The sequence below is a fragment of the Octodon degus genome, unplaced genomic scaffold (assembly GCF_000260255.1).
Source record: "Octodon degus isolate 3935 unplaced genomic scaffold, OctDeg1.0 scaffold00016, whole genome shotgun sequence".
In the NCBI taxonomy this organism is placed as follows: domain Eukaryota; kingdom Metazoa; phylum Chordata; class Mammalia; order Rodentia; family Octodontidae; genus Octodon; species Octodon degus.
The window spans coordinates 6,100,476-6,125,475 of record NW_004524592.1 but is presented as its reverse complement, the minus strand read 5'-3'; the positions used below and the strand labels follow the sequence as shown (position 1 = coordinate 6,125,475).

At 37.7% G+C, this 25,000-nt stretch overlaps 1 protein-coding gene across 1 annotated transcript in view; it reads left to right on the top strand.

Moving 5' to 3' along the window:
- Cps1 (carbamoyl-phosphate synthase 1) overlaps nt 1-25,000 on the top strand; it is a 105,825-nt gene that overhangs the window by 42,881 nt on the left and 37,944 nt on the right. Inside the window, exons 14-18 of the mRNA XM_023710045.1 lie at nt 441-559; nt 17,034-17,175; nt 18,988-19,053; nt 19,522-19,585; nt 21,631-21,812. Of these exons, the coding sequence (XP_023565813.1) occupies nt 441-559; nt 17,034-17,175; nt 18,988-19,053; nt 19,522-19,585; nt 21,631-21,812 (573 nt within the window). The remainder of the gene's footprint in view (nt 1-440; nt 560-17,033; nt 17,176-18,987; nt 19,054-19,521; nt 19,586-21,630; nt 21,813-25,000) is intronic.

Below are 25,000 nucleotides of genomic sequence, written 5' to 3'. Positions count from 1 at the left end.
TCTGTGGTATGTTTAGCAGAAAATAGAACCAGACAATGAAAATATGCTACTTGTTGAAGAAAACTATCACAATAGCAGCTAAATGATCATTATATTCATTTCAGCTTTCCTCACGAACCAATTAGGTTTAACTATAGTTTCAAGATATTCTCTTTAATTCTGAAGACATGTCAAATGTAGGATATGTGTGACAGAAGGCAAGACCTATCACCAGGGCTCCACTGAGCACATGTCACTCTGATGGCTCAAGGCAAGATTCTCCCCTGTATGACATCTGTGGACACGGTCTGTGTTATCTTTAGGTTTATTGGAAGCAGCATCAGTGATGTCAGTTTCATGTTTTACTCTAAATAACATGCAGAGAAATGGCTACTATAAGTTTCCAAAGAAATAGTACATTTAACAATGTTTGCCAATGAAAGTACCTCTCTTTCTGTCAGGCCTTGGAAGACAACATGTCCCTTGAGGAGATTGAGAGACTCACATCCATTGACAAGTGGTTTTTATATAAGATGCGTGACATTTTAAGCATGGAAAAGACTCTGAAAGGGCTCAACAGGTAAGGCAGGATGGCTAGTTTTTACTCCAGATATCTTCTGCAAGGTCCTTGAATGGGCTTTTGTCTCACCTTGTGACATTTAACCAAAACTCTGTTTCAGTGAATAAATAGTATCAGTGCTGGGGAGTAGTCACCACAATTGTTGGAAGACAAATGACAGTTTTAAAAATTTGTTTTTCACAGGTAGCTATTAATATGTATAATCATTACCTGCCCTTACTCTCACCGTCAAACATTGTACTGAGATTATTAGGTCTTTCGAATTTACAAATATTTGATATACATGCATGAATGTACATGTTGTTAAAGTACCAAGTATTGCCTAGATTTCAGTTGTATCAATCAGCAGTGACATGAGTAATACCTCTTTTCTAAAAACCTTTCTCTTAAATTTTGAAGTCTAGCTTTGACCTTTCCTATCGTCCTACACCCTGGTGCATATGTAAAGCATATAAGCACGGAGTTCCTCTTGCAGTCTGAGGTGCTAGCGTTGGGTTCTCCTACTCAGCATGAAAGCTAATCCATGGTCAGGCTTTGGTTAGTAAGCTCTTTACCTTACACTTACTCACATTTTTATCTCCTGCATAGCCAATTATTTCTAAATTTCTTTTCATGTTGTGAGTATTCCAATAATCTCAGTGTTTTAAAATCTACTTCTTACTTTCCACAAGAAGTCTGTATTGGGAGGCACCTGAAGATTATGAAATTGTTGTGGGCCTTCAGCATGTGTCCAAGACAAGAGCAACATTTATTATAAAATTAGGACAGACAGTATGGTTGTCTTTCAGCTTCTGCCCTCTGAGAGAGCTCTGGAAAGAACAAGCCTTGGGATATGTTCAGAAAATGAAAGTGTGTGTGTGTGTGTGTGTGTGTGTGTGTGTGTGTGTGTGTGTTGTGTGTAAATTATTCTCAAATGATTGGAGAAAATTTAATTACTTAAAATGTTGAAGACAGTGGACCATCTGAAAGCCAGAGTTGCTCTTCTATTAGCAACTATAATATATAACTGGGTAGCTGGGTTTGTGTAGCAGGGGTGTACCAGCTGGGCAATGACAACACGTGCTTTTCTTTTGAAGCAAAATTAGGTGTTTTTTTCTAAATCTATTCAGTAGTTGGCCTGTCAAATGCTTGATTTTGAAGCCTGGCAGTTCCTATCAGACAAAGAAGGGACCAGCTTTGGTTGCCTGTAAATCATCCCTTCTAGAGATCACATAAAATGAACAGTAGATAGCAGATAATTTAAGAATTGGGCCTCTACATTCATCTTAGGATTCTGCTGACTTGAGGTTTTCTCTCTTCGTTCACGATGCCAGCAGAACTTCCACACTGAGTTATGGTTTGCTCTGCTATTCAGTCTCAGGCAGCTGACTCAGATGCCTATGAAACCACTCCAATTAAACCACAGGAGGGTGCTAGAAACTTACAGTCTGCCAAGAATAGTGGTGAAAGAGACCCGGGTGGGAAAAAGCAGATGTTATTTTGATTTTAATTTCCACCTGATAGACATTCTGATTTTTGGACAAAGTTAATGTTTTAATTGAATATTTTTTGTTACAGCCAGTAGGTAGGTTGAGGTTCTAACTGAGCAGAAGTAAGTGTGTACTGATGACAAAAAAATCCCTGAAGAATTAGAACATCTCACTATATTGATCACTTATAATGTCTTTCTGACTTCCATATTGTTACATTTATTTTCTGATAACTGAAAAATTTCAATCTCCACTGTCTGATATATTTAAAAATAAAGATAATCTCTCTTGCTCATAATGATCTGTATCAAAACACTTCATATAAAGCTGGTAATGACTTAAAAGACTCTGCAAAATAATTGTCCATATAAGTGTGTCTACATCAAGGGAGGTTAAAATGCATATTAGCGAAAGCTAAAGAAACTTGGGCTAGAACTCAGTAGATGAACGATAGCATCAGTAAACCTAAAACCCGACCTTGTTATCTGACAGTTTATTATTATTATTATTATTATTATTGCAGTGTCACTGATGCACATATAGAAACTATTTGGTAATGATTGTTGGTTAGAAATGTTAGGTCAAGAAAAAGAATGGCTTGTCACTGAAGTTGTCTGTCTGCCTTCTTTGTTGGCACATAAGGATCTAATGTTAAAAAGATAGCTGGTGGATTCTAAGGGTGTGGGACTTGGCTGTCCTCACCCTGCCTTGATTATCCTCACCATTAGCCTAGACCATGAAATCTTGTGCTTTTTCTCCCCTCTGCATTTAAAGATCCAGAAGGGTTCGTTCTCAAGGTAGGCACTGCTCTAACAGTGATCAGAGTTCTGTATTAATGGCTGACTATTGTAGTTGATTTACTAGGCTTCCTAATGGTTTACTAATGTAGTTCTATTACTAGGTGGGAGAGGAGTAGAAAAGGTTAGTTATTCTTTTTACATTTGCATTTATTTCAAGATCTCAACTTTTCCTGTGATGGTAAATCTAGAGTCAGGATATGACTGTTTATTTGATGTGTGTTCAGAGGGTCTCAGATTTATCCCATTTCAGAATATCTCTGAGGCCAATGTGCACAAGTTTCTTTGCAAGTCTCACATGGGTCCCTTGGGAAGTAGGCAACAAGTGTCTTATTTGGGAGAGGAGAAACAGAGAGAGGATGAATATAGAATGCTGTGCATGGATTAAGTCTTATCGCCTTTCTCCCTTGTACATTGAAGGCGCATAGGCTATACAGCCAAATCTACTGGGGGGCAGTCCTACCCACCAGGAAATCATGGGTGCGCTGGCTTCTTCATTTCTCTATCATTGCATTCTTGCTGTTCGTATCTACTTCGTAGCTTCTTGTGACGCTTATGTGATATGAACATAAATGACTTCTGGTACATGGCAAATGGCCAAGAAAAGTTTTTACCTTTCTGAAAATGAAAATACTACTTAATATAAAAAAGGGAATTTCATGCTTTTTATTTTATTTATTTATTTTGTATTTTAGGGAAGGGTCTACAGGGTGTTCAAGGTCTCACTAATAGATCGGACTTGTAGTGATCCCAGTTTACAGTTTCTTAAGAGCTGGGATTACAGATGCGTGCCACCACACCCAGTCTCAATTACTGTCTCAGTGCACTCTGGAGGTGAGGCCAGCGTGGCAGGCCCAGGGATTGAACATCCAGCCCCTGCGCCTGCTTGCAGGCGCTTTAATCCACTATCTGGAGGCCCTTCATGATTTTTAAATGTTTGCATTTAAAGGTTCATTTTAAGAGTCATAATTTGCATTTGTTTGTATATTTTGCAATGCATTGTTTTAATTTTCTTTGATGTATTTCCTTCTTTTTGATACCAGGTATATTTTTAAAAATGCAATGATAGCAGTATTCCTATCACAAGATCAATAGCAGTCTATATTATACTAATGAAACAAACTTCAAACTCTACAATTGTTAGTTATGCTAAAGTTTGGAAATCTAATGAATACATCCCCCAAGACACGATGAAAAGTCACTTGAATTGATGCCCAGTTTGTGGCTCGTGTTTGCCGATGGTCATCTGAAATGAAGTCTATACTTTGATTCCAAATATACACGCATATTTAGAATACATGCACTATCAACCAACTGGGGTGGGAAATACAAAATGACCACTGTATCAAGGCAGCTATTGTGGAAGTACCTGAAGCATTCTGTATGTCTGTGCAAAAGTAGAAATTGTAGTAAGAGATGCCTTTCCTTGAAATTCAGAGGTAAATATGTATCAGGAGATCCCAGCCTTCTGCAGAATGATAAGTCAAGGTTAAGCAGGCACTGGAACAATCAACTCAGTCTTTTTGCTCGGAGGGTACCCCCCATCAGAACTTAGGAAGTAGCTTCTATGACATTAGCATAGAATGACAACTCTTGGAAGACTTCCAGAGCAATATCCACTTATTGGTTTAGGTGGTAATCATTATTCAGACTGCTTCGGAAAGAAAAAAATTCTTCTTCCCACTTGTGTTCTCTTGTTTTTTTCCTTTTGCTCTTAAATTGTTTATGGCTGCCCAAGATGATCCTAGGAAAGTTTACTGTTCAAGGAAGTTTATCCAATTTATGAGGTAGTACAGTGGCATTACACAGGGCAATGGGATTTGAGGGGGATTTCTTTAGGGTTTGGAAAGTTTCTCTTTATTTAGTGAGATGGAAGTAGTATCACACAGTATTTCCATTTGTGGATAAACATTGTAATTTAGTTGTTTAATGGTCATCAAAGATCTATTGACCTTACATTATCAGAGAGCTCTATAAAGAGTTTGGCAAAGGTGAAGTCTACATTTTGTGCGCACAGGGGGGACTACGACATGTGCCCCAACTGCACTCCAGATTTTAGCCCTCATTCAGATGTTACCAACACTTGCTCTTTCCTACAGTGTGCTTCTTCCCTGTAACATCCCCAGGTAAACTCATTGAAAAATGTGCTTATTTTCATCTAGTAAAAGAACAAAAATCTCATAGTCCTTTTCTCTATTAGTACATAGATTAATTTTAGTCACGCATAAGGTCCAGCCTAGGGATAAGTGCAAGTACCATTAGTCAGATAAATATGTCAAATGTCTTCACTTTTTTTTTTTTTTTTTTTTGTATTTTAGGGAAGGGTCTACAGGGTGTTCAGTGTCTCACTACTAGATTGGACTCATAGTGATTCTCCTGTTTACAGCCTCCCAAGTGCTGAGATTAAAGACACACACCATCAAGCCCAGTCTCAATCACTGTCTCAGCGCACCTCAGGAGTAAGGGGTCCTCTGATATAGATGATTCTTTTTCTTTTCTTTTTTTTTTTTTAAATGTATTTGGCACAGGGTCTCACTACACAGCTCGGCCTCGTAGTGATCCTCCTATTTTCAGCCCCCGAAATGCTGGGATTACAGGCATACACCGCCATGCCCAGTCTCTGGCTCAGCAAACCAGGGGGCGGGGCTGTTGCAGCATATGGTGCTGGGGATCAAACCCTGGTCCCTGCGCTTGCTTAAGGAGGTGCTTAGTTCACTGAGATATCTCACCGGCCCTGTGGATGATTCTCTATAGTAAAAAAAAGTGGATTTAGAACTCTGCTAATACAGAAACTTGAGTTTTGATTCCAATACCAAAAGTCTTAAAAATGCATAATTCTAAATGTCTTCAAATAAGTCACAATTACCAACTTTTTGAAATATGTATCAAGCACTGTTCTGAGCACATCGTTCAAACTTGAGCAGGACTCTAGAGCCTAGGAATTTTGGTATTTAAACTGTTATATAGTTGATGTTTAGCCTGTTTGATTCATTAAGTATATCAATACATATTATTTCCACTTAGGGATATGGAAAGATAAATTAGATAATATCTGGAGAAATAAGACTATGTATAAAACATACTTTTAGCATAGTTACGTCATCCAATAAATGGTTACAGTCCTATTGCTGTGAACTAGCACATGATAAATGTTTCAGCTGTGTGTCTGTAGTCAGTAGACAAACATGGGTATGAGGATTTCTTGGTTGGATTGATATTGCTACAAGTAATACCAAACACTGTAATTTATAAAATCATTTTGGATTAGAAGTTTTATAGTGAGACAATCCTGATACTTAAGTAAAAGAAAACATGAACAAGCAAGAAAGGTTTGTGCAATTTCTAAATACCAGATTTGAGCACCTGTTTATTTTCTGCCTGCTACTCTAAAATTAATATTTATTAGCTTTTTTTTATTTTGGAACTTCTTTAGCTATTTCTAACCAACCTATTCAACTCAAGGATATTATTATAAATTCTTAATTTATGCAGTTTGGCTTTTTTAATAGCTAAAGCTAAACTGTATTGTTTTGAGTCCTTCCCTTAAATTATTAACTTCAAAACAATGCCTAGTTTTTCTATGTTTATTTATCAAATGAAGATTTTCTACCATGTGATGATTGTCAGTCCTGCTGTGTTCCATTAAATTTGGGCAATTTTGCTAGAAAGATTAATTTTCTCTGGTTTATGCACAATGCTATTTCTCTAAATAACACAACAGAGGACTATTTAAAAAGAATCGTTTTGCACCCATTTTAGATGTTTAAAAGTAGAGTATACATCCAATGAGATACATTTCATACCATGTAAGTCTGGAAGCTAAGTTTTAGATTTATTTCTCTTTTAATTGTCAGCATAAATCTGAGTTTATGTACAAATTATACAGGAATTGCTTTTATTCAGCATTTTTTAAAGTTTACAGGGAATATTTCTTTGCTAAACTAATTCTGATATTAAAATCCTTTTTCCCTTCATTGCCACTTACTGCTACAATCAATGTAATAAAGGAGAGTGAAGTGTAGTTTTCCAGGGTCTGGTTTCCATCTGAACATCGCTGTGTTCAGTGTGATAAACTATGCCCACTGGTGAGTGCTGGAAAATCATAGGCGTGCCTATTGCTTAGGAAAACAATCTGGGGCAAGCCTGGTGAGTTCCACTTGGGCGTTCAAGTGCTAAATTGAGCTCGGTAAAGCTGGCCATTTCCCTGAAGCCACAAACTTCTGGCAGATGCAATAATGCAGGTGTCACCTTAGCTAAAACACTCCCTCTGAATGCCCTCTCCTACGCACTCTAGTTTCCATTGACTTTTTATTTAACTTGCTCATGAGGCATGGCAAAATCAGACAAGAATGTTTTCATGCTTGTATTTGATTGAAGTTTCCAGGGGAAAAGCGTCACCCAACAACTGCCACAACTTAGAACCAGCAAGGAATAGTTAGTGCTTTACTTTCTGGAGATAATATGCAATTTCTGATAGAAAAAAAATTAACAACTTCATCCTCAAAATATTAAACATAGAAGTACTTTGGGGAAATAAAATACATAATTATAACAAAATTTGTCAGATACTTTAATATGATATGCACTTACTATATCATTAATAGTTTTGGATATAAAAATGAAATTGGGGTGTTTGCATTTTGGTGGTGCCCTCTGATTTGATTTGTAGAACTTGCTCCTATGTCCCTTTACATCACAACTAACTAACACTATCTTTTTAAGTTTCAGTTCACTCTAATTAAAAAATAAGGACCAAAGTGGGTTAAAACTTCTGCCAGCAGGCACAGGGTCAGGAGGTTTATCCCCCAGGGGCAGCTGAGATGGAAAGTGAGACTGGGCGTGGTGGCGCACAGCGGTAATTCCAGCTCTTGGGAGGCTGAAAACAGGCGGATCAATATGAGTCCGATCTAGTAGTGAGACCCTGAACGCCCTGTAGATCGTTCCCTAAATACAAAATAAATAAATAAATAAATAAATAAATAAATAAATAAATAAAATAAAATAATTCCGGGCCAGCCCGATAGCTCAGCTGATTAGAGCGCCCCCTTAGGCAGATGCAGGGACCGGGGTTTGATCCCAGGAATGCGGTGTTGGCCCCACCCCTGGGGCACGCTAAGAAGGTGACTGAGACTGGGCATAGTGGCGCGCGCCTGTAATCCCAGCATTTGAGAGGCTAAAAACAAGAGAGTCACTATGAGTCTGAACTACGTAGTGAGATCTCGTCAGATGTACAACTAAGTGACAGCACAATGTATCTCATATCAAGTATTTCATATTAGAGGACACAGTATATGTTACTGTCCTGTTTTTAGTGCTCATTTCGCAAGTCACTTATATAATAAAAATTCCAAGAATGTTGAAGATTGGGATTTACCTAAACAAATTAATTTTTCTCTGTAAAAGAAGAATATTACTATGGACAATCATGGCGTAACAACAAAGATATATTTTATTTTTAATTTGTGCTTTTTTTTCCCCTTTATTCTAGGGAAGGGTGTATAGGGTGTTCAAGGTCTCAATACTAGATTGGATTTGTAGTAATCCACCTGTTTACAGCTTCCCAATAGCTGGGATTATGGGCACACATCACCATGCCCAGTCTCAATTGCTATCTCAGCGTGCCCCGGGGCAGGGCTGGCATGGTAGGCCTGGGGATTGAATCCCAGTCCCCTGCCCTTGCTTGCAGGTGCTTTAATCCACTAAGTTATTAGGCCAGTCCTTAATTTGTCTTTTTGAGCCATCTGATAAGATAGGATTTTTTTTAGGTGGTGTCATAGATCTGATAAGACTCCATTATTTTTTAAAAACTAATAATTTATTAAATTAGATATATCTTTCATAGAAAATTTAATGTTTTCAGAAACTCCATTTGTTATTTAAATTGTGGTTTCATTGTTTTGTCAAATTACTGTAAATTTTTGAAAATGTGGAAGAGTCCTTATGATTCTGGTATGGATAAGATAAATATTTTATTTAAAGACTTTTCAGAATATTCATATTATGATTACTATAAAATAATATACATGCAATATAATAAAATACATATTAAGGAAGGGTCTTCGGGGTGTTCAGGGTCTCACTACTAGATCAGATTCATAGTGATCCGCCTGTTTACAGCATCCCAAGGGCTGGGATTGTAGGCACGCACTACCACCCCCAGTCTCAGTTGCCGTCTCAGCATGCCCTGGGGGTGCAGCTGCCTGACTCCCTGCTGAGCTACTTGGCGGGCCCCCGTACGTTAGTTTTTATATCTCTGATAGTCCTCAAATCTCCAGTTGACTTAAAACAACATACACCCATAATGTAATGTGTATCTGTTAATGATTACTATATTATATCTATGTCGATATCTCTAACCTCAGTGTAATGGAGATGTAGTTCCTTAATGGCATTTATCTTATATGAAATGGTATTTGTTTGTTAATATTTATTGGTTACCTATTTGGTGCCAGACGTTCCACCCACTAGGCTCAAAACAACTGATGCATGGCTGTTCGTTAGTCATTGGCCTGTATACAGTCTGTTTATGATCTGTACAAATAGCCGTACCTACCCAGAGTGCCTTGTTGCCCTATGAGGATCCGAAACAGGGATCCATGGCAGTTCAGTGAAGGATGACAACTAGAGCTCCAGTTTTGTACCCTTACTCCTTCTGTACGTCTCAGTGTTTAATGCTGCTAGAGGGTCTCTCACTACCCAATATTTTGTAGCAGAAATCCTCCAGGGTTTCACAAGCCACTCTTGATAAAACAGAGACCTGAATTCAGGACTTTGAGTCCAAGGATAACACTTTTTCTTTCACTGTATTGCACTGATGTGTGAGTGAAGAGAAGAGAATTTAGTACAAAATAAATAAAATAGGATGACAGTCTTTTTCTGTCTTAGAGGAAGGTAATTGAGTAAGTTCTCAAAATTGATGCAGAACTGGTAGGAGTGGACGTTGAATTCTAAGGATGAAATTTATCAAAAGAAAAGTAAATGTACAATTCCCAGAAGGTGACAAGGTGTGTCTGCTCCTATTTTGTTTTGTTTCATAAAAGTGGAAATGAAATCTTACTACAGAACAGGACAGTTTAAGAACAGAAATTAAACTCGATAATGCTTACCTACTTGCTTGTTGTTTGAAATAGTTGCGGCCACATACTTTCACTTCATTGCTCTATAACTATTTCATATACGCCAGTGTTATCCTTTAAGTAGATTGAGAATTTCCCTAGGACAAATGCCAGGTAACATAATGTCTTAATACACATCTTAGTGAGAACTTGGTTGATTTATATGAGTGTAGAGTTAGTATTCTTAAGTACAGTGCTAATTCTGAAACATACAAGAAATACGCAAATGTTGTCTAGTCTTTATTTACTGTATTTTGGCATAAAGAAAGCACTGAAAAATTTCTGGAAGACAGTGTCAAATAAATAAAAAAGAAAATGTTATTGGTAGAAAGCAAAGATCTGAATTCTCAGACTGCTCAGAGGGAAATGTAGATGGGAATGCCATTTGATTCCTGGCTGCTTAGAAGGATTCACATTAAGTGGAAAATGTATAGTCAGTCCAAGATGTAAACTGGCTGCATTGGAAGACGTTGTAAATCAGCATTGAGAATTTACTTTTCAAAATATGGTTTCATATTTACTCATTAACTAGGAGGGCTCTGGATAAACATTTTTAATGAAAAAAGACTTACTGTTTAAATTGTCAAGAGGGAGTATATACAAGTTAGCATTAAAATACTCAGAGTGCATTATAAAAATCACTAATGAGAACAAGCCAGGATGTCCAGTTATGATTAAATAATTCACAAGTTTAAACTTGTGCATTTCCTTAAGACTTTACAGGAGAAATATTCATTCAGCTGTATTGAATGATTTTCCTTAATCTGATAAGAAGGTTAAGGAAAAACAAACAACAACGAAGAACCAGCATATTTATAATGCAGACATCTGTACTTTTTGGGGTGGAAAATATCACAGTGCTATTTTTATGGATGCTAAAACTGAGTTGCAGCAACATGTGTGTCTTTTCCCACGTCAGGGGAAAGCAGGGACTCTAACTCAGGGTTTCTACCTTCAGTTCTAGTCGCTAATGCTTTTCAAAAGCTTCTTTTTAGAGATATGACTTTTAAATCAGACAGCTGGAGATCAGCTCCTTCTTAGGTGTCAGGTTGTGAGCAGCATGTGTTTGTGCCTGATTGTTGACCCCTCTTGGAGCAGAAGTGTTGTGAGGAGTGTGCCCTTTTCCAGCACTCTTGGGGAAACACAGGGAGCTTGGCAGGGAGTAAAACCCACAGGTCACTTTTAGAGGTCATAAGCCAAATTTCCAAGGGAATGGAGACCTACAATAGGATATGTATTTTGAAAATTTGCTTTATTTTTAAAAAAGAGTTTATAGACATTCTTTTATATTTAGAAAAATAGCATACATTTTTCTTTAAATAAAACACATGTTCCTTGTTTTCTTCATTCATACATTTGTGAGTAAAAATAGCTGAGTGGGGAATGGAAATTAAATTTGGGCGAAGTAGGCTTCGAGACCCACTGTTACAGGAGGTGGAGTGGAGCATCAGTTTCTGGTCTCAATGATTTTTTTCACTTGTAGTTAATTCTGACGATGCTTTTATGGGAACCCAAAGTACCCACATCTGACCTCAGCTGGGAGGGTGGGATTCTGTCCTGAGGACTGACAGTGGGCAGGTGGCCTTGCCTCCTGAAGGTGGGGGCTGGAGGGCTGCGTTCCCTTTTTCAGAAGACACCTTTTGGTCTGTGAGGAGTAGATGCATGGTCACCCTCACCTCTGTAAGGTGCGGGCACAGGAATTTTACCCAGGCGAGTGAAAAGGCCAACAGAGCTCAAGTATGGGGCCAAATTGAGGTGATCCTTCAGTTTTGTTTCACCAAACTCTTTAAGTCTTTTTATTTTTCCTACTCTTCCTCTTTTTCCTTTCTCTTGGTCTTTTGCCTCCTCTGATAAGCTGCTTGGTGATACCTAAGTGTTTAAGTGTTTACTGTCTCATCCAGTTTGAAATTGTTCATCCATTTTGGGACAGTTGGAGTCGGATTCTAGGGAATGACCAGGTTTTAGAAGCTAAAAGAGTCATGCAGTGAAAGCTATCCATTTGTTTCTAGGGGCAACATATATGGTATTTGGAGAAATACTATTATGTGAAGACAGAACTTGATTTAAAAGTTTAAATTAAAAAAATTAAGATATAGGACTTTCAAATACATTTATTAGTACATTAGCATTGTAGCACATCAAGGAGTGCTCAGCCTCACTTTGCTGCCAAAGCTGAATAAATGAAGAGTCCCCCTTTATCTGCGAGATTTAAATTCTAGATCCATATTCATGGAAAACAAGACTTTATTTACTGGATGCATTTTGTTTTAGAGAGAGTATACATTCAATAGAATTAGAATTATAAATAAATGTGTTAATCAGAAATAACAGAAGCACTATTCCAGAATATAGTCTGGTGGCTTCCATTTGTGTGTCATCGTTACTGCATTGTGGGCAGCCTTAGAAGAGAGCACCGGAATCACTGACAAATACAAGGGCTTTCCTCAAGACTCAAAATAGCAATTTACCTACACTGGCCTATGTCCCTCATTATTATCTTTTTGTATATGTAGAACATAATTACAATATTATATTTAATAGTGTAGACCTATTTTATTACAATAAGGCAATATCATGATATTTCTGTATTATTGGTATAATTAAAAATTTGGGAAAAAATGAACACAGAATTCTGGAAATGAAAATTACCTGTTTGGGGGCTGAGGGTATACCTCAGTGGCCTAAGTGCCTGTGATCCTGGGTGCAAAAAATAATTAGCTCATTGGGGGCTGGGGGCATAGCTCATTGGTAAAGTACTGGCTTCACAGTTTGGTACTGAGAAAGGTACTATTTAAAAATACCTATAGTGTCAGTTTCCCTTAATATTTCTTTTTGTTTTTATCCCCTTGCTGCTGTTGCTCACAAGCTGTAGGTATAGTTTAAGTATGCTTCTCTTAAAAACAAATACTTGTGATATTACAGCATCACTGTGATAGCCCAGATCCTGCAAGACATGTCATAATGGTATATCTCACAAGAGCCTTGGTATTGTTTGTTCTGTATATGAGATAAAGATGGAGGTTTTAATTCCTTTGTGGACGCAATTGCTATATGGAAGCAAACCCTTAAAGTGAAGAGAAATTGGTGGTATTTAACCAGTTGTTCATATTTTTATCCTTTGCTTTCCTAGACATGTCTTATTTTTTTCTTTGTTTTAAAACTCGTATTTCTTTTAAGAAAAAAAGTGACTTTTATCTCCTTGAAAAAAAAAAAGAGCAAAAAAGTTAACTTCTCCACTGATGGCATCATTGTGATTTTTGTCATGGTCTTAAAACTCAGAAATTAAAAAAAGAATTGGTGAAATCATGTAAAACTTAGGGGAGAAGTCGGTGCGGGGCTGCTAGGTGGGGAGCAGTCATCTTAGTCCTCTTTTCATAAGGAGGCAGGTATTATCAGTGAACATTAGGCTTAGTGCTTTTGTTTTTTAGCTTTTGTCTTCTAGGGGATTTTTTTAAAAGAAGATAATAAAATTGCAAACTTGTCCCCAAATTATAGGCCAAGTGGAGTGTTCATTTTCACATTAGAGCTTGTGCAATCTGGAGGGAAACTTGTTTAGTTTTACTTGTGAGTTGGTGCATCAGATAAAAGGCAGTCAAGTGGAAGAGTGGCCTTGTGAAGTGCTTGGGTCCCTTGGGATTGCAACGCTGCAGGCGTCCCTCCAGTCTGCTAATAGATTTCCCCAGCTCGGCGGTGCCAGGTGAAGATTTCCTCATTAAGAAGAATTTATTCCATTTCCTTTTATCATTTATTATTGAAGACCAAGTGTGAGTGGAGGAAGCTTCAGAGATGACAGGGTAGAATTTTAAAGAACAACAAATCTACATTGGAAGTGAAGAGGGAGGAGAAAGACTTGTTTGTAACCCAGATAGCACTTGAAAGACTTCCTAGGGGCTGAGTCATGCTGGCTATTGGCTAAAAGACTAGGGCAGTGGGTAAAAGTCTGAAAATCTGGCTTTAAGGTGTTTTTTTTTCCCTCTCCCTTTTTAAAATCGAACTCTGTCATTTTGTTCTATTAAGTGGAGAGAAACTGAAGATTATGTAAAGGCAAACAGCACAAACCTTTCGTGCGTCTTTGTTTGTTTAGATTTTATTATGCAGTGGTGAAAAATCTAACCCTTGAAGAGTTTGCCCTTGAGCTCTGAAAGCAAGAGAAGTTGGTGGAGAATGTACAGATTTTATAGGGTACAGTTCTTAAGTATGGAGTCAATGTGTATATGTTTAAAAGACTAGAAAATAAATAAGACGCTAATATACACAAATATATACCAAATAATAGAATACTTTAGTATACATGTTTCAAAACGCTGAGCTTTACTGTGATTCAGCTGATTGCATTTTTATCTTGGACTAAGTCTCCTTTGATTTATAATATTCTACAAACACAGCATTCCTTATCGAAGCTTCAAGAAGCAATTTTAATTATAGTTTTAGCATTTATATATCTTTTAGTAATTATTCTGTTTTGAATTTGGTCCAAATTAACGTTTTCACTTTGAAAAAGTAAAAAAAAATGTTATCGACTCATTCGTAAAATAAGATTCACCTTAGCTTGATTTTACAACAACAACGACAGCGAAACCTTAAAGATGGTGGAAGCTGTTTTGAGCAGACAAACTGGAGCAGAGCCTGACAGTAGCAAATAAAGAGGGCAAGCCCATACCTGACTCTCCACACTGTTAAATGGGCTTTATGTTCACTTAAGATTATTCATCTTGAATTTGACTCCAAAGAGGTTTAACCTTATCTAAATCATTGGCCTAAAGCTAATGAATCGTGTCTTCAAACTGTCTCTTCTTTTATTTTATTACAACGGGACACAAAATAAAATCTTGTATCAGAACAAGTTGGCAGTGCCATCAATTTTCTCCACGTGTGGTGATACACCAGCAAGCCTTGGTTTATACAGGAGCAGAGGAGAGAAGAGGTTGGGAAAATCAGAGCAACTCAGCCTGTCCCTGTCACGGAGTTAGGGTCACCTAGGTAACACTCATCTCTGGAGTGCTATGTTGGGTCAGGATCAACACCTATCTCTCAATAAGTATCAGTTTGTAATCAAGAATTTGACAGAAGAGCGTGCTGCTCTGAAAAATTATCAAAAATTTGGTAAGATTAAATTCACAGTAAAAATAGAAGAATAAATGATTAAGCACTTTGGGAGAAACAATGCACTGATTTGAAGGAAATTCAGATACAGTATAAAAAACAAACAAGACTTGACAGTGCAAAAATGTAAATCAGTACTGATACTAGACAGTCAGAAAAAAATCATTATATGTACCAGAAGGACTGTTTCTTCTCCAAACTCAGAGTATAAATTAATTACATAAAAAGATTAAAGATTAAGATGAACAAGAAGCAAGAGATTTACATTCTATTAACAGGATTTCGTGAGAATCCTTAATATAGTATAAGTTAGATCTTCTGATAATGTGCTATTATATGTTAGATTCATTGTATTGACTATTGAACTGTTATAATTGAATTTCATTGTATTGAGTATTGTTTGAAATAGCCTACAAGTATGTGTTAGGGATGTTTCACAGGAGTGTTTTATTCTTCTGTACCTTACATTTTGACAAATTATTTTTCTCTGCATTTTAAAAATCGAGGCTGGCCAAATAACTCAGCAGATTAAAGTGCCTGCAAGCAGCACAGGGGCTAGGCGTTTGATCCCCAGGCCTGCCATGCTGGCCCCGCCTCCAGGGTTCTCTGAGACAGCAAGTGAGACTGGGAGTAATGTCGTGTGCCTGTAATCCCAGCTCTTGGCAGGCTGTAAACATGCAGATCATTATGAGTCTGATCTATTAGTGAGACCCTGAGCACCTTGTGGACCCTTCCCTAAAATAAAAAAAAAAAATCTAGTTACAAGCTCATTTGAACTGCTTCTTCATTTCTTTTCTGTAAGAAAGAGTCATATTTTTTTTATTCACTTAATAAATATTTATTGAACGCTGTCTGTGGGCTGGATAATGTCAAAGGTTTTGGGAATAATCCGGCAAGTGATCCAAATGTGTTGTTTGCCCCTGTGGAACTTAAATGTAGAAAGAAAAATAAACACATCTAGCAAATAAATGTTAAAAAAAATTAAATATGTCAGATGATAGTGACATGCTGAGGAAAATGGTTCTGACTATACCAGAGCTCTAAGGAAAAGAATCAGGGACATTTCAGGAAGAGCTGGGCTGGGGAGAACAAACTCAGTGGCTTCATTTCAGCTGACTTTGAGGGTTGGCTGAGAGTTTTGGGAAATAGGGATTGCTCAAAGGTGTGTCAAACAGCACCGTAGGCAAGAGAAATAATACGATGTCTAAGAAATAATACAGAAATGAGCATGCAAGAAAATTAGGAGACATCTAACTGGAATGGAGAATAAGTATAAAACCGCAAAGCTCTCCTCTCAGCTAGACAGATGTTGAGACAGACAACCAGACAGAAATGGAGGCAGTGTATGGAGGAGGGAGAGGGTGGGGCTGACTCTCAGGCTTTGTCTAGAGCATAAGACCAACATTGGAGAAGAGACATGGATTTGTAAGCCATCAATCAGCTGTGCTACTTGAGCCCTGACAGTGGCTCAGTGTATAGAGGACAGAAAATGGCTAGGCTAAAACAGGTGGCCAAGTGTAGAGCCTTAAGGAAAATAGTAAGTACTTATAAAGAGGAGCAACATGAGAAGTAGCTTAGTAGAAACCAAGGTAGCTATGTTTGGGCATGATGGAATATCAAGAAGTGATGATATATTGTGGAAATTGAAAGCTGATTCAGAAAATGAAGTCCTTAAATATCACTGAACAAGAAAAATTACCAGAAGAATAGATCTCAAAGCCAAAAATAAAATAAGGAAATAAGACAGGGTGCATAGGATGTGAAAGTAGAACTCTGAGGAGCGGTCGGCCCAGGCAGTGCAGAAGACTTTATCATAGTGTATGCAAGATCTAGCTAGTCAGTTATTTTTACAGTTTTAAAAGATGAGGAGACCTAAGTGAGTTTCGCCAGGAGGAACCAAGGAGTCTTTGTTGCCTTTTGAAATGGCACAGTTTAGTGCTTCTGATTGTGTTTTCTCTGAACACCCACCTTCTTTGTCGTCATATTGCAGTGAATCCATTTCTGAAGAGACCCTGAGGAAAGCGAAGGAAATTGGTTTCTCAGACAAGCAGATCTCCAAATGCCTGGGACTGACTGAGGCCCAGACGAGGGAGCTGAGATTGAAGAAAAACGTCCGCCCTTGGGTTAAACAGGTGAGCGCGCCCCCCATTCTACCTAGGATGTCTTTGAGGAAACATAGGCACCAACCCACCACACCAGTCCCAATATAAAGAGAGTAGTGTGCAGAAAATGAGCCTGGCTGTGTGATTGATGCTTATGACATTCTCAGTTTTATTTAGTCCAGGAATGACTTATCCCTAAAGGAAAGAAGAACAGTGGGTGCAGGGCTATAAAAATACCTGATTTTCCTAAACAAAGGAAATAAAGATCAAAATGACCTCCCATTTGTTTTTTGACCTGTGGCTAAATATATTTGTAATAAGTGAAGTCATTAGTGTCATAATAGAAGGACTTGAAATACCCCAGCATGATGGCGAACTTCTTGAAAATAATAGTTATCTCCATAGGCACTTAGATTTTACAGGGTAATACTTTATTTTAAGTGTCCCATCATTATGGTTCATTTAGTATTCATTGTGATAGGGCTGGGCTTAATAAGGTCATCTAGTATTCATGACAATCACACATGGATGTTCATAGGTGTATGCTCTTCTTTTTTGCTTTCGGCTTTTAATGGAAGGAATGTCTTGGTTTAAAGTTCCACCAGCTTTTCGTCCTTTAAAAGCATTGACATTTTTCTGTGTGCTTGGGGTGGGGGAGCAAGGATACCTTTAGGTCTCAACTTGATGCTAAACATTTTCTACTCAGCAACTATTATAATTATCATTATTATTGTATTTTAGTACAGAGACTACAGGGTCTCACTACATAGATAGGACTCGTAACGATCCGCTTGTGTTCAGTCTCCCAGGATCTGGGATTATAGGCGTGTGTCAGCACATCCAGTTGTAATCGCTGCCTCAGTGCACCCTGGTGGTGAGGCCAGCATGGCAGTCTGGGGGATTGAACCCCGGCCCCTGCATCTACTTAAGCAGGCGCTTTAATCTACTGAGCTATTTGGCTGGCCCTTCTACTCAGCAGTTATGATCTTTCTTCCTGCTCACCTCTCTTATACCATCTTGCCCTGTTAGCCTCAAATTCTTGCTCATTAAACTGAGCTATTTGGCCCTTGAGAGCAGAATTGATTTACTTTTTCTCAGTGTGTTCCATGAGATTCTGATCGCCTGTCTGAGTATGCTTGATGGTATTTATGTGATCTCACTTCTTTTAGCCTTTGGTAACTTACATCCTATGTGTAATCTGCAAAACAGAGACATCTTTATGGATGGGTCATTTTGCTCTGGTTTTAGGTTTCATGCACACACTTTAGATAGCTGGTGGAGTTAGTTTTCCTGGTAACTAGTGGGCCATAAAATCATCTTGTCCTGTTCAAGGAAGACAGTGATCAAACAGTGCTCTGGAGTCTATGTGGCTAGTTATCACTTAAGTGATAAGTAGATTGTGTTATTTTCTGTCTTCTTTCATTTTCAGAATTAGAAAGTAAGGGCTGGCGAGATAGCTCAGCAGATTAAGCACTTGCCTAGGCAAAGCACAGGCACCAGGTTTAATAGTGCACCACATGCCACGCTGGCCCCACCCTGGGAGTGCTGTGCCAGCCACCGAGACAGAGAGCATAGTGGTGCACACCAGTCATCCTAGCTCTGGGGAGGCTGAGACAGGAGGATCACTATGAGTCTGAGCTGCATAGTAAACCCTGTACCAAACACATTAAAAAAATGTATCAAGAATTAGAAAGCACTTAGTTCTCACATAAGTTTTCCTGTTTTTATCTTTGACAGTACTAGGTATTAAAGAAATATGAAACCAGAACACAAAAAAACTCATAGTTTAAAAAATTACAACCGAAAGAGGGAATAAAATAATTACCTGATTTTCTTTTGCAGATTGATACACTGGCTGCAGAATACCCATCTGTGACAAATTACCTGTATGTGACCTACAATGGTCAGGTAGGAACTGGTGAACTGTCTTTTACAGAGAACACTAGTTTACTAGCTGAGCCATATCAGGGAACACATACTTTTCATCTTTGATCATCTTTGATTATCTAGTGATGTTGGTAGTAAAAATGACATCGTGTGGGTCAGATACAGTGATATGATTTTCTCCTCATTTTTGAAGAACGGCTTTAAGCTAATGAAGTAAAAAAAGTAAAATATAAACACAGTGCTTACATGAGTGTAAAATTATTCTGTGTTCTCCTGACTATTTCATTTGCTAATACTGGGCTAAATCAATTTGCACAGGTAAATAAAACTTGTACAATACTTTCACTAGTGGGTTCCCAGTGTTATGAACAGGTTTATGTACAAAAGCAAGAATGAAAGGCACACTTACATACAAGACAATTGGCTTAATTAGGTGGGAGAAACACATACCAATTTCCACATTCTCTGTTTTTCTTTTTTCCACCCCAGGAGCATGACATCAACTTTGATGAACACGGAATGATGGTGCTGGGCTGTGGTCCATATCACATTGGTAAAATAATGGCTTCTACTCATGTGGGCTAACTGACTAGCAAGTTCAGTTATCTATTGATGGTTGGGTCTTTACTTCATATTTGTATACTTCCACATATGATTCCATTTTATTAGAAAGATGAGAAATAAATGCCATTATAATAAATGATTTGCAAATTTGGAAGCTGAGGTTCAGAGAATTAAAATCCAAACTTGCCTAACGGTATAGTGGTACAGTGAAACTGATCCCCAGATGTCAACTACAAATGTAATCTCAGCCTGCCATATTTTTTTAAAATCAATTTTGTCCTTATCAAGTGAATCAAGTCTCTCACTGAGGCTAGATATGGGAATGGACTTGGGCTATATGTCTTATAACATAGTTCCTCATAAATTTCTAAATTTACTAAAGGACTTTATTGCAGATATAAACTCTGACCTCCTATAGGTCTTCTGTTTGCATCACATGGACAGAGTTTGTTCCATTGGTAGGTAAAGAATTACACAATCTAATTAAAATATATTCCACAGAGATAGTGACATTTCCTCCCTAGTCAATTAAAATTAGATGCTTAGTCATGCTCAGATCTATTATGGTTGCTAATGGTACAATAAATGGATAGTGATATTCATGAAGAACATTTTATACTTAGTTATTCAAAAGCATTATAATATGGAAATGATAAAATATATAATTTAGTGGTCCTACTCTGTTTCTTTGAGCATAGCTTTTACAATTAAGTAGGTGCCTCAAGATATACTGGTTTTACCAAATCTTAAAGTAGACCAATAATATCATTGTTACCACTTTAATCATTATCTTGGTATATTTCTGCTACTATAACACGATGTTTGAAGCTCGATAATTTATAGAGAATGAAAACATTTCTCACGGTTCTGGAAGGTAGAAAGCCCAAAAGGACTAGCAAGTTCAATTATCTATTGAGGTTGGGTCTTTACTTCAAAGATCACTTCTTGAAACCTGCGTTCTCTGGCAAAAGAGAATGCTTGCCCTCACTGGGCGAAGGCACCAAGGTACAAAGAAGTCAAACTCTCTCCCAAGGCCCTTTATAGCAGTGATCTTTTGACAATGGTTTTGCTTAAATGCCTCTTCAAAGGCCCACTTCACAGTAATGTTGCATCCACGATAACATTTCCAGCACATGAGTCTGAATTCTTATACAGTCAGACCATAGCAGCTATCTTATGATATAATGGTTTAAACATCTTCATCAGCATATATCCTTCTCCTCTCTAGATCTTTTTTTTATCTTCAGTATTGCCTAATTTATGCAATAATGCTGCATAAATGGAAGGTACAGAAAAGACTATCAGCGCTGTTAACCAAGTGTATATTTACATGATAGGGAGAAATAACATGCTAGTACATTTGGATCCCTTATTTTTGAGAAGGTTTAGGTATTAGAGCTTTCAGTTCTTGGACTCTCAGCAGAGGTGATATTTTGAGGCATTTGCTTCATTATTATACTCCAAATTACTCATAGAAGGTCACTCCTGCTGCATGGGGTGGCCTCTCAGGTTTAAAAGGATAGCATAGGAAGGATAGGTCTTTCCCATCAATAAAGACATTTCAGGAGATATAAGACACTTTAGGGATCATGGTTTAGCTCTTAAACAGCAGGTTAAGTGGAAAGATTGAAACAAGAGCTTGAGTATTCTGGTCACTAAATTAACTCTTTTTATGAATTGAGCTCAATGTGTTCACTTTGAATTTCTTTGTTAATTAGTTTTATTTTTATCATTAAAATTATCTCCCATTAATATTGTTTTTCTACATGTTTCAAATATGGAGACCATCTACTGCAGAGTCTGCAGCAACAGAGAAGCCAATATTTCACTGATATTTAGTTAGAACTTGCTTTAATTATCATTAATACATTGTCTCATTGGTCTGAAATTTACATTTTGAAGTCTTAAAAATTAAATTGAAAGGCTTTTGTTTCCTCTTCCTGGACTGACAGGCGAGCTATATTTTCTCTGCATTTCTTTGCGTTGTGACTTCATGCTTCTCTTACCCCTTTCCCAATCTCACTCTCTCTGCAGGCAGCAGTGTAGAATTTGATTGGTGTGCTGTCTCCAGCATCCGCACCCTGCGTCAGCTTGGTAAGAAGACAGTGGTGGTGAATTGCAACCCTGAGACTGTGAGCACTGACTTTGATGAGTGCGACAAACTGTACTTTGAAGAGTTGTCTTTGGAGAGAATCCTAGACATCTACCATCAGGAGGTAAAAGACAAAAAAATACATGCAGTAGATACTTTGTAATACCTCTCTCTATTCATGTATGTAGATTTATATTGTTCTGCTTGGGAAAAAGAGCTGCCAGTGTCTTCCATTGCCTAATGTTATACTGACCTCTAAAAACAAACAAACAAAGAACAAGAAAAAAGGAAAGAAGGAAGGAAGGCAGAAAGAAAGAAAGAAAAAGACATCATTCTGGTTCTATAAACTTGAGGATCTGACCTAGAGTGATTGTTTTTGTGTAAAAGCCTTATTTTCTTTTTAAGCATTAAACTCTGTTTAGTAGCAAGCACCAGCTAGCTATTACCTAGTGCAAGATGACCTCTCATAGGTATCTTGCACAAGCATTGAATTAGTCACCTAGAAATTTAATAAGTAGCTTCTTTCTTGTTCATGTGACACAGTTCAATGATCTATACTTCCCCGAGAAGGCACTTGTTCCCTAGTTGATTCCTTGTCCCATCAGATGAAATCGTTGAGTCTTCATTTCAAGGCCAAAGAGTCCATTTTGAATGATCTCCATATTTGAAACATGTAGAAAAACAATATTAATGGGAGATAATTTTAATGATAAAAGTAAAAAGGCCCATTCCTCTGAGGCCTTTTCTTCTCATGACTCCTCCAACCCCACACAGATATGAGTGTAGCCCCACTGTGGATTCCAATGATTGTAGGTTACTGTGAGTCTGTGCAACAACTAAAAAATAACTCTTGGAAAATTCTAGAATAATTTCCGGTAATTTGATGTTAATATAGTCAATTTCTAATAATAGATAGTCATCCCTGTGTGTAAATTATGATTTCTTAGGGAAAAAAAATACCAATTTGAAGCAATAAAATGTAATCCTAGCTTCAACCAGGTAATTCACTGTTTCACCTTTTTTTGTTAATGAACCACGTGAATGTACAATTATGCTACGTGTAGGTTCTGTGATGGAAACATGAAATCTGTGTTTGAAATCACACTTTAAAGTACAAAGTGCTAGGTAGTTCAGCAAGCATGAACACCTCTCTTGCAAGCACTAGCTCCTGAGTTTGATCCCCAGTACCAAAATTGCATAAGTAAATATATAGTGCCAGAATAATATTATAATTTTATTATCATGAAGAAAAATAGACAAATTTGGGAGGTCTAGTTATTTATTTAGGCCTAGTGTGTTAATTTGAATGCAATATGATGTGGTTCAATAGACAGAAAATAGGCTTTTGTGTTCTTCTGTGCAACAGTTTTCTTAATGATTCTTTAATATTCATTTGTTATATAGGGGTGGCCACTGACACAAGCACGTCCTAGAAATATTTCTTGAACAGCTTGCAAATGTCAAGTTCAGTGGGGTAGATATCTATAAGACCAGTTCAGATATAAAACTGAGATTCATGATATGAATATGTGAAAAATCAAGTACATGCTTAAAAATATTAAAAAGCATTGGCGTAACAGCAGCAAACATTTTACACATTATTTCCCTGTGAATAACTATATCCACAAAAGTGATTGCTTTTGTATATGTTAATAAGACTCTCTTAATACACATGAACTATCATAGGAAATGTAAGCTGACCCAATTGACATTTAGAATAATACAGATGATGAGGTTAAAATCCTCTTCAAGAACCCATGAGCAATATTCCCTGGATGCAGCCTTCGGATGATCTCACAGGAAATGTTCTCTGGCACATCACACACATGGGTACGGATTGGTCTGTGTTTCCTTTCATGAGACTGCTGTGCGCCTCCTAGGAGCAGACTCTGTAAAGCTCCTCTAGTGCCTCTCCTCAGAAGGATGTCTGCCCTGGCAGGACACTGCCCTGCTGGCTCTGATGCCACTTGTGGTACTGAGGGCTCTGAGTTAGTCAGTAGTAAAAACACATCTAAACTTACTGGAAAGAGCACGTGTGAGTCACTGGCTGCATAGGACGACAGTATGTGGCAGGGTCTCCTAATCTGGGTCTCTTGGTGGGGTTCAGGGCCAAGGCTGTGTCCATGGCAACCTCTAACTATAAAAGAGGGGGCAGCTTGAGAAAAGACTTGCTGTGTAGTGTAGATAAAGCAGAAAGAGGTCTTCAATGCATGTTGAATGAGAAGTACTCATACCATCTTCCCATTTGCTTTAATTTCTTAAAAATAAAATACGATGGCAATGTAGTCTTCTGACTGTTAGACATTGTACACACTAAAATAGTCTCTGTTTCTTTGCTTTTTTGGTGTGTGGAGAAAGGCCAATTAGTGTCTGCTGTCTATAAGGCTTTTATCAATGATATTTTTCCTGGATAACAATTTTGCTTCAGGTATATTTTGCCCCTTATAAAGCAAAAAAGGTGTTCTCAAAGTATTTTGAGGTGAATGACTTAAAATTATTATGTTGTTCATAGAGGACAGAGCACTATGTTTCTCTTTTCCAAGATCTATTGGCTGGTGATATACTTTTCAATTATTTTTTAGACTGCAATATGAATATAGATAACATATGTCTGGTTTCAAATTTAGATTTCCCCTTGATTTCTTTGGAGGTTCATGGTTTGGAAAGTTACATGAACTAACATTAATTTTCTTTTGTATCCCATCCTCATATAGGGCCCGCTTCTCAATTTTTATGCTTGTTAATTAAAAAACAGACTTGTGCTGGATAGAGTGGTACACATCTGTAGACCCAGCTATTTGGGAAGCTAAGGCAGGAGGTCACTTGAGTCTAGGAGTTTAATATCATCTGGGGAATATAGTAAGACATCATCTTAAAAACAATAACAAAGAAAAAACAAATCAGGACAGATTTGATTTTAAACTACTCAGCAATGTTTCTGGCATCTGTTGATGTCCCTGTGTAGTTTGAGTCCTACTTTAATATACTTTTTTTATTTTTATTTTCACTGCATATTTTGCTGAACTATATGTCATAAAAATATGCTCTGGGACAGGTGAGATAGTTCAACAGACTAAGTGCCTACTTAGGCAAGTGCAGGGACCAGGGTTCAATCCCCATGGACCACAGGCCATGCCAGTCCAACCCTCAGGCACGCTGAGCCAGCCAACTAGTCTGGGAGTGGTGGCACATGCTTATAATCCCAGGGCTGGGGAGGCTGGAAACAGGAGGATCACCATATGTATGAGCTGCCTAGTGACATCCTGTACCAAATACATAAATAAAGATAATAATAAATAATACAGTGGGAAT